The sequence below is a fragment of the Lucilia cuprina genome, chromosome 5, assembly GCF_022045245.1.
Source record: "Lucilia cuprina isolate Lc7/37 chromosome 5, ASM2204524v1, whole genome shotgun sequence".
Classification (NCBI taxonomy): Eukaryota; Metazoa; Arthropoda; class Insecta; order Diptera; family Calliphoridae; genus Lucilia; species Lucilia cuprina.
The window spans coordinates 63519088-63530502 of record NC_060953.1 but is presented as its reverse complement, the minus strand read 5'-3'; the positions used below and the strand labels follow the sequence as shown (position 1 = coordinate 63530502).

General features: G+C 28.6%; 1 protein-coding gene across 1 annotated transcript in view; it reads left to right on the top strand.

Annotated features, from left to right (window-relative positions):
* Positions 1-763: 763 nt before the first annotated feature.
* The window catches only part of LOC111689357 (transmembrane protein 134), a 37339-nt gene continuing 26687 nt past the window's right edge, over positions 764-11415 (top strand). The window contains exon 1 of the mRNA XM_046951914.1: positions 764-2004. Coding sequence (XP_046807870.1) covers positions 1814-2004 — 191 coding nt within the window. The 5' untranslated portion in view covers positions 764-1813. The remainder of the gene's footprint in view (positions 2005-11415) is intronic.

Below are 11415 nucleotides of genomic sequence, written 5' to 3'. Positions count from 1 at the left end.
AGCCAAGGTTATAGAGAAAACAAGACATCAGTAGAAAATATTGAATTGACTGTAGTCTTGATTATAGAAAAGACTACAGTCTAAACTAGAGAAAATACTGAGTTTCTGACATTAGACAATAAACATAACTATAGTTCCGACTATAGACAAGATTATAACGTAATAACTTGCGCATGAAAAGTACGATCATGGCCAAAAATCCAGTAATGCCTACTATACGTATAAAAATACATAGGACAATTTTATTTTCCAGTTCACAGTTTTCAAAGGTATATGTATTTGTATTTTAAGTTTTAACTGTTGCTAAGTAACTAACTGATTATCTTAAATATTTTAAAATAACTGAAAGAATCATATTTACACAGCACAATAACAGCTGTTTCAAATAAGAAAATCAAATGTACAACCTAATAAGAAATAATTCGGCTGACCGTAGAAGTATTGCAACAAAAATACAACTCTAAACAAGACGTTATTGTGAATGAAAATGTTTATTACTTTTATTATTAAATCAATATTTAAATTATGTTTTATATAAAAAATATAAATATAAATAAGAGAAACTTTATTTTTGTTAAATATAATTATTACTTTTATTTATACTTTAATTTATAGTATTTTACATATTTTTAATATATTTCGAATATGATTTAATCAACTCTGTTTCCTAACGACCAGTGTTGCCTTTGTTATTTTACTACAACACAGTTGTAAATACATTCCACATACATTTAAACACCAATTAATTTATTTGCAGACTTTAGTAGTAAGATATACACAGCCCCATACATTAGTCTGTTGGGCTGTCCGTCAATCAGTCAGCGAGCAATTGTCGATTTTCTTTTTTTTTGTAAATTTCTAGTGGGACGCGAGCAATAAGAAGAAATATTTTATTTACTATTTTCTTAAAGGAAAAAAAGTGGAAAAAATGATTTAAATAATAGAAACGAAAACAAAGTTTTATAAAAGATGTTATAAATTAAACGATCAAGTGTAGTGTAGATAAATTTGTTGAAAAATTTGGCTAAAAATAACGAAAAAACGAAAACCCAAGAAGTGTAACCATAAGTAGAAGAAGAAAAAAATTTTGGCAAAGAAAATTTCTGTGAAAAAAATAGTGAAAATAGATTTTTTTACTTCGTCTACGTTAAACAAAACAAGGAGTGTGTGGAAAAAAAAAGAAAATTTAGAAGAAAAAATAAAATTTTGTTAAAATAAATACGCAGTAATTAATGAAAAAATAAATTAAATTAAAAGTTTAGTAGTTTGTTAAAATACAAAAACAAACATAAATTAGTATAAAGTCAATAATTCAGAATCTCACTAAACAATAACAAAAACAAATGGGAAAAAATTGTGTAGCTGGTTTTGTCTTTTTAAACTAAAAATCTAAATAAAAGAAGAATAAAAAAATAAAATAGAATACAAGAAATAGCAGTAGCAGCAAAAAAAAAAACAAAACAAAAACAACACTAATATAAACACAAGTCAGCCTGCCAAACAGCCAGCAACCCAACCAAACAACCCAACAACATAAAATAAACAAAACATTAAACACACTCTCTTACATACATACACACTCACTCACTCAAACATAAATTTATGAAACAAACAGACAAGTAGTCGGTCGGTCGGTCTGTCAGACAGTCACTCGAATATAAAACCAAGTGGATAAACAAAAACTCCAACAACAATAATCATAAATTTTGTAAAACAACAACAAAAACAAGAAGCAAATCTACACTCATTCTTCCTCCCATTCACCACCAAAAACAACAATAACAACATCATCATCATCACACATTCACACAAAATGCATAATAACAGCGGTAATAATTTCTCTTCGGGCCGTCAGGGCAAAGAGAAACGTTTCTCGATACATGATGCTTTCGAAGAAGAGACCGATGAAGCTATACGTGTCTATGGCTCAACAGTGATATCAACACCGATGCGTTCAAAACAACGTTCCACAGATGATGTATCCATACGTATTCAAGATCCAAAGTAAGTTAAAGTTTTCTTTCAATTTATCTATATACATTTTCTTCAGCGTTGCCTATTTAGTGCTTTTCCGTGATAAATTTGTCGTTTTTTTAAAAACACAAAAGTCACATTTACATTGTCGGTTTTTAACTTAACAAACGATTAAGGATTTCGACAAAACTTTTAAGTGAGAATTGCTTGTAGGAGAAACCAAGAGTTATTCTTTGGTACTACTCATACTATGAAATAACGCATTACAATACATTTTTAATCCAGATAACAGTGTAGGCTTTGGGCTGCAAATATAGATGGATTTAGAAATTCTCCATAACATCAAGTTTGCAAAGCGCAGAAGTCACTTTAAAGTGACATGGCAGTAACATAAAATTTACATCAGGAAGTAGTTAATTCAGTAGTTAATTTGTATAGTTGCGACCGTAATACATACAAAAATGGTGCACAGAGAAAACAGATTCGTTGTGATAACCGAATTTGTTTCCATTCGAATTCAATCGGTTCTCACAACTATACCAAAATTCGATTGTAATTATTGAAAAATTCGGTTACTATAACTGAATATATGGTGTACATAATTATTTTTGTTATTTATTCGGTAATGTGGTTTGAAATTATTGGTATTTGCAATTGAAATATTATTTATTGAAAACAAATTTGTCGATTTTGTGTATTTTAAAATATATTTAATTTTATTTAAAATATTTACAATAAAATTTAAATGAATAAACTTACAAAACTTATATAGATATATAAGTTGATGGTTGATGGTGAAAATTTGATGTTTATGTGTCGGAAATTTTGCTCTTCATCCTGTCCAACATGTCCAAAGGAGTACTACATTTCCGCAGCTGGAAAATTATGAAAACTAAAATAACACAAAATATATTAGAAGATAAAAAACATATTAAACATTACCTTTTCTATGCGATCTTTCCGATTTTATTTATCCGCAAATTCAGTTTGGCTTTTTTTTTAAATATAAATTCATTTTATTTTATATATTTTTATAAACGTCAACTAAAATCACCAACTTATTGGTTGTGAACATCGAATTTGGTTCCTCTAATCATCATTCAATTTTAAATAATGTTTCCATTGATAATTGATTGCAGTGCTCAATATTTTTTACTCTCTACTGTTTTTCGGTTGCAACGACTAATATTTGATGTTCTGACAATTTAATTCTAAATTAAAATCGGCTTCATTTACTGAATTTACAAAAAAATTTAATAACCGATACAATTCAGTTCAAATTATTGATATGGAAATTGTTAAAACCACCATTCGATTATAATTACGGTTTTTTAGTACTGAATATAGAAAATTTGTTAATTTTACAGATTTTTAATAACAGCAATAGAAATTTAATTAATTTAACTAAATATTTATCAAAGTAGCCGATTTCCAATCAATCTTTTTTCTGTGTGTGTGCGTTGTTAAAATCAATGGCAAGTTATAGTTGTTGTTAAAGCTAATACTATAATATATGGGTCGAGATCTAGGCATATAATAGCTCTTATTCTATAGCATTTATCCATAAATCAATTGGACATAGAGAAATGTGGAGCACTATTCAATGAGTTGTTGATATCAATGGCAAATTGTTGTTATTGCAAAAGGTAATCCGTTATGTAGATTTTAGAAATCTAAAATTGGCCTAAAAGGAACCCGTAGGCACATAATATGTTGCTTCATCATGACATTGCTTTTTACGGAAATTTTTTTAATTCAGAGTTCCAGGACTACAATTATAAAAAAGTGGATGTTAATTATGCATGACCAATACCGGACCATTAGTTCGGTTTGTTGATATCGATGGAGAGTTGTAGATAATCTGAGATTTTGCATCGAGATTACAAAATGGACAGGAAAACTTTCTGTGACTGCTGTATCTATTGTGTCGATATGAGTACCTTTCAAGTTCGATCCAATGAATTCTAAACATATCTTTGTTTATTCGCGAAGATATACCTGATATACCTCTAGGGAAATGAAGGAAATTTTTTAAGTTAAGTTAAGATATTGTCATGACGTTCTATTCCTTATTTAGTTGGCCCTTTATTTCCTAATGTATTTAGAGTTTAATTCCATGACCGCCATAAGATCCCTAAGAACACCGGTTTAGAAGTTAAACCTAATAAACGGCCTTAGCAGCCAAATATTAGCTTCTTACGGTACGACAACAGAGATTAGAGTGATGTCCTAACAAGATCTTACTCTCGTCTGGAGTTTCATTGCGTCCAAAACTTAATTTAAACAGGTACTTACTTGCTTTGTAAATACATACATAAGTTTGAAACATCCCTAATTTGGTTCTAAAGACTTAATTTCTTCCTTAGAGATAGTAATCACTTGATCGTTTAAAATCCACCAGATATTCGTAAAAATATTCTACTAAATAATGAATATCTCTATCTAGCTGTGTTGACATCACTGATTTTCTTACCATTTTATTTACTTCCTCTTTTGTTATGTTCCTTTTGAGTTGTGTGACAAAAAAAAAAGGAGTCAAATACAGGGTGGTTTATACTATGAAGTGTATCTGACACTTTAATGCAGATATTTTGGTTGTTGTTGGTTTCTTTTTATTATTGTTGACTTTTTTCTTGTCTCTTGTTTTCGCACATTGTCAAAATGCTGTTTCATCTTGTAAAAATAAATCTCTTTAGTCATCTATGATTCATAATAGATTGTTTTGTCTTATTTTTCAGTGTGTGTGTTTTGTACACCATTTATTAAAAAGATATTTATGATAATTAACAATAATAGTTACTATTACATAGTTGTTTTTTTTAAACAGCAATCAAAAACAATAGTTGTTAACTTTGACTTTAGGTGCACAAAGAGCTGTCATGTAAAATACTTGTAAACTAATATTACAAGTATGATTTTAATAAATTCTGTTATTATACATATTTAAATTGAAATTTTTATCCTTCTAATGGAATTAATTTGTTCAAAAATATGTATGATAACAATCGAGAATGGTTGTTTTTAAATATATTTTTATAACTATTTCACAATTTGTTTTTATTATAAAATTAATCATACAAACATTCTTGAATGCTATTGTTTTGTTTGAAAGAAAAAATATTAATTTAACATTTGTGTTTTATAATTTTTAGCGCGACCGGTTTTTGCAAAAAAAAAAATACTATAATATTTAAACAATATCGATCAATGACCTGCAATTTTCTTTTTTAAAAACAAATTTATTTTATGAAAGTTTAAATGTGAATTTATTTAAAGAAACATATTAACATTTTACGCACGTGAAATCGTTTTAATATATATTATACGCCTTTAAATTAGAACAACAAAAAAACTTTAAAAAGAAATAAAATATCTTCGAATTGGAGGTCAAAGATCATACAAAATCTTTTCAAATTATATCCATAATTCAATTCAACTCATTTCGATCTTTTGATTGATCAAGTTTAAATACAATCTGTTCTGAAAAATTTTGCCTTGTATCCGATTTAGATTATAAACTTTTTTATAGTCAACATTGAATCCACTAAGGGCGGGTTTTTGAGTTGGCAGTCAAATGCCAATTAATAATCAGATTAGTTAATCTAAAAAGAAATTGATTCTGATGCTATTTCCCTTTGATGTTTTTGAGTACAAGATTAAACTTTGCAGTTTTGCCATACAAAACAACATAAAACGTCACTGTTTGTTATCAAAACAATGCATGTTTTATAAAAAAAGAAGAAGACAATTGTAATATGAAATATGAAAATTAATCAAAACTTAAATTCGAAATAAAAAAATATATTGTGAAGTCCCTTTTATTTATGTTAATCGATAAATCAAACATTTTAATGTTAATTTTAATAAAAAATTTATTTTCTTTTTTTTTGGCATCAGCTGTTTACACTTTTGCATATCTTGCTCAAGTTTAAACCACCTCCATTGCGCGCTTAAACTAGCAAACAAAATTAACTGATTGAGTATTCAAAAACAACTTTCAAGTATTAATTTTAATTTAATTCCTAATCCTTCACCTGAAGATTGGTCTTAAAACTTAGATTCCTTAAGGCAATCGAATTGGTTTCAATATGATATCATTTATAAACAAATCAATTACATTCAACCCATTCTTTTTCAGATATCTCTAAAAACTATTAAACAATAATCCAATTCTGAAGTGTTAGATAAAGCCGTGATACTCGGTTGTCAGATTTTACAATGTTGACAGAAAAATATTCAGAAAATGTCTTAACAATCGTCTAATCTTAAAATTTTTGTTCTAGAACGTAAAACGTAAACGCAAAACAAAAATTGTAAGTTGACACTGATGTTAGACATTTTCAGAACATTTTTCTGACAACATTGTAAGATCTGACAATCGTGTATCACAGTTTTATCTAATATTTCAGAATTGGATTATTGTATAATGACTTTGAGAGATATCTGGAAACGAAAAGCTTTACACGTAATACATTTCTAAAGAAACTAATAAGGATCACAATGTCTTAACCTGTAAAGTACGTACTTTTGTCACATTCCAGTTATTTAGAACATGTTTTCGGTTTCTTTGTAATGCAGAGAAGAAGTCGATTCAGTGTCTCGTAGGAGAGGAATGAATCTATTACAATCGGTCTGCCAGACTGGAACACTAACCACTTTACTTACGGAGGCCACAAATAAAGTTATATATCTATTCCTAAAGATAATAATTTGCAACACTTAAATCAAGAATTTATGTAAAACTAGTTTCCAAAACATGTTTTACTAAAAAATAAAAAATGAATCTCAAAACTGGTCATTATAAATTCCAAATCCTCCCTCATAAAATTTTCTTACATTTGTATTTATTGCAATCATTTTATAATCCATCAGCATGTTCACTCATTTGTATTGTAATTACAATAGAACGTGTCTATATTTATATATGATTTTATATCTTTGTCAATTGTTTATTTATATAGCTGCCGTTTAGTTTTTTGTTTCTTCATCTGTTTATCAAGTTTTCATTCATAGATTTTTTTGTTTCGCTATTAGACTACAAGTATTACCACACTAAAAGTCGTTGAAGTATTTAAATGTTTATTGTAACTACAACTGCAAAATACCGAACGACCGACAGACATACATTTTTATATGTATAAATAAATATATATGAGCTTGAAAAATGTATTTAGGAATGTAACTAAATACTCTGGTTTGTATCTTTAGATACAATTGTAATGAATAAAAACTTATCAACTGCCGGTCGTTTGTTATTATTTACACAAAACAAAAAAATAGTTATAAACAACTACAAAACAAAATATAAACAAACAAAAGTGTAACGACAATAACAACAAAAAATAAAAAATTAAATATGTCATTCATTAGTAAAAATACTTTATTTATGAATGTAAGTATGTATGTATGTTTGTGGTACATGTAATGTATCTATGAAATACTTACAATCGTATATGTGTTTTTGCGTTTTTTGTTATTTATAACACATTTAAAAAATATATTTTACTATGTTTTTTTTATTATTAAGTTCTTGTAATATTTATAAACAATTATAGCAGCAACAAAAACTTAATGTTTTAGCAAAATTAGTTATTTAACAATTGTTGGTTTCCATTTTTTAAACATTAAGTTGTGGTAATAATTAAAAAATTCATAATAGAAGGTAGATATATATAGATACATACACCCTATATTAGGCAGAATCGAATTAAAATGAAAGTATAGTGTGTTTCATAATTCCAAAAGAACTTGAAATTGTACAAAAATAAAGAATATAAAGAAAATTACAGACTTAAGCTAAACTAGAACTGAACTATCATTAAACTAAAACTGAACTAGAACTGAACAAAGTAAATTAATAAAGTAGCGACATCTCTTGTTGTACAACAACATATACAACAAACACATGTATTTTGTTTTTGGAATAATCCAAGAATGTGTCAAAATAAAAATTTCCTTTAACAACAAAGTGAACAAAACATAAATATAAAATATTACTTTTAAGTTGAAAATATTAAGGATTTAATTATATTATTATATATTAAACAATTTATAACACTTTTAAACTACTTTAAAACCACTTTTAATTAATTTTTTCAACTTTTCACAAATTTTAACAAATTGCAAAACACAATTTAAAAATGGCGACATAAACAATATTAACAATTTTCAAAACAAACTTTGACAACTAATTTTATTTTTCTATAGAAACTATAGTTAAAAAAATAGTCAGCTGTTCAAGTGATGCTACTTTATAAATTTACTTTGGAACTGAACTAGAACTGAACTAGAACTGAACTAGAACTGAACTAGAACTGAACTAGAACTGAACTAGAACTGAACTAGAACTGAACTAGAACTGAACTAGAACTGAACTAGAACTGAACTAGAACTGAACTAGAACTGAACTAGAACTGAACTAGAACTGAACTAGAACTGAACTAGAACTGAACTAGAACTGAACTAGAACTGAACTAGAACTGAACTAGAACTGAACTAGAACTGAACTAGAACTGAACTAGAACTGAACTAGAACTGAACTAGAACTGAACTAGAACTGAACTAGAACTGAACTAGAACTGAACTAGAACTGAACTAGAACTAGAACTGAACTAGAACTAGAACTGAACTAGAACTGAACTAGAACTGAACTAGAACTGAACTAGAACTGAACTAGAACTGAACTAGAACTGAACTAGAACTGAACTAGAACTGAACTAGAACTGAACTAGAACTGAACTAGAACTGAACTAGAACTGAACTAGAACTGAACTAGAACTGAACTAGAACTGAACTAGAACTGAACTAGAACTGAACTAGAACTGAACTAGAACTGAAATAGAACTGAACTAGAACTGAGCTAGAACTGAGCTAGAACTGAACTAGAACTGAACTAGAACTGAACTAGAACTGAACTAGAACTGAACTAGAACTGAACTAGAACTGAACTAGAACTGAACTAGAACTGAACTAGAACTGAACTAGAACTGAACTAGAACTGAACTAGAACTGAACTAGAACTGAACTAGAACTGAACTAGAACTGAACTAGAACTGAACTAGAACTGAACTAGAACTGAACTAGAACTGAACTAGAACTGAACTAGAACTGAACTAGAACTGAACTAGAACTGAACTAGAACTGAACTAGAACTGAACTAGAACTGAACTAGAACTGAAATAGAACTGAACTAGAACTGAACTAGAACTGAGCTAGAACTGAACTGAACTAGAACTGAACTAGAACTGAACTAGAACTGAACTAGAACTGAACTAGAACTGAACTAGAACTGAACTAGAACTGAACTAGAACTGACATAGAACTGAGCTAGAACTGAACTAGAACTGAACTAGAACTGAACTAGAACTGAACTAGAACTGAACTAGAACTGAACTAGAACTGAACTAGAACTGAACTAGAACTGAACTAGAACTGAACTAGAACTGAACTAGAACTGAACTAGAACTGAACTAGAACTGAACTAGAACTGAACTAGAACTGAACTAGAACTGAACTAGAACTGAACTAGAACTGAACTAGAACTGAACTAGAACTGAACTAGAACTGAACTAGAACTGAACTAGAACTGAACTAGAACTGAACTAGAACTGAACTAGAACTGAACTAGAACTGAACTAGAACTGAACTAGAACTGAACTAGAACTGAACTAGAACTGAACTAGAACTGAACTAGAACTGAACTAGAACTGAACTAGAACTGAACTAGAACTGAACTAGAACTGAACTAGAACTGAACTAGAACTGAACTAGAACTGAACTAGAACTGAACTAGAACTGAACTAGAACTGAACTAGAACTGAACTAGAACTGAACTAGAACTGAACTAGAACTGAACTAGAACTGAACTAGAACTGAACTAGAACTGAACTAGAACTGAACTAGAACTGAACTAGAACTGAAATAGAACTGAACTAGAACTGAGCTAGAACTGAGCTAGAACTGAACTAGAACTGAACTAGAACTGAACTAGAACTGAACTAGAACTGAACTAGAACTGAACTAGAACTGACATAGAACTGAACTAGAACTGAACTAGAACTGAACTAGAACTGAACTAGAACTGAACTAGAACTGAACTAGAACTGAACTAGAACTGAACTAGAACTGAACTAGAACTGAACTAGAACTGAACTAGAACTGAACTAGAACTGAACTAGAACTGAACTAGAACTGAACTAGAACTGAACTAGAACTGAACTAGAACTGAACTAGAACTGAACTAGAACTGAACTAGAACTGAACTAGAACTGAACTAGAACTGAACTAGAACTGAACTTGAACTGAACTAGAACTGAACCAAAACTGAACTGTAAAAGTTTTACACGTGGACTGCTATAATCGAACCAAATATCTATAAAATTATATGGATTTTAATTGCTGCTGATCAAACAACTGACTTAAGAAAATAACTTTCAACATCAACATCAAAAATATGAACGGAAACAAGCTGATTAAACATGTCTTTTTATAGTATTAATAAAGAAAGAAAATTTCCATTTATACTCCCTCTGGAACTCCATAACAATTCGATGCACTTTATTATAAACTCACAATGTGTAACAAATGACTTTAAAAAATCCATTATATCCACCAAATTCAATATGTCATTTAAACATTAAGCAAAATGCACACAAAACAAAATAAGTTGTATTTAAATATGTTAGTGTACAATGGGAATTGGATGAATGTATGATTGTACTGCGACTGCATGTTGATTTCAATTACTACTGCACTTTTCTTAAAAAAAAAAAGAATCAAAAAAAAGTACTTACATACGAGTATTATTTTCTATGTTTGCATTTGGATTTTAAAATGGATATTGTGCATTTATTTTTTTTTTTGTTTAAACAATTTGCCTTTATTTACTGTTGTGTGTGCATAAAATACTTCGATAAAATTCTACTAGTTCAAGAGTACATACTTTTATTTTCAATTTTGTATTTGCTGTTTAGATTAAGTACGCTACAGTTAGTTTTTTAATAATATATTTGGTAGTTTAATTAATAGCCTAATATAGGTTTATTACTCACATTTAAAATTCCTACAATAAACCACCAATTACTTTATTTAACATTTTTGAATATGGAGGTTTATTTTAAATTTAGGAGAATATTTGCTTAGAAATTCTTGAGGAACGAGATATCCCGGCGGTACTACCTTAGTATTAATTGATTGTTATCCTATTAGTGATACGAGACGAAGAGTATATGCAATTCGTTTATGCTTAATAAAATATTTATTTATCTTGTTGTTTTTATACTCCGTTTATCGTCATTATCTCTATGTTCATTTTAGTTTTTTTATATATATTTTGACGTTTTTTTATGCTACAAATACACAATGGAATTGTCGATGTCATATTGATATGATAATGTTGGATCCATTATTATACTCATAGGTACTTAAAAAAGTTCACTCACA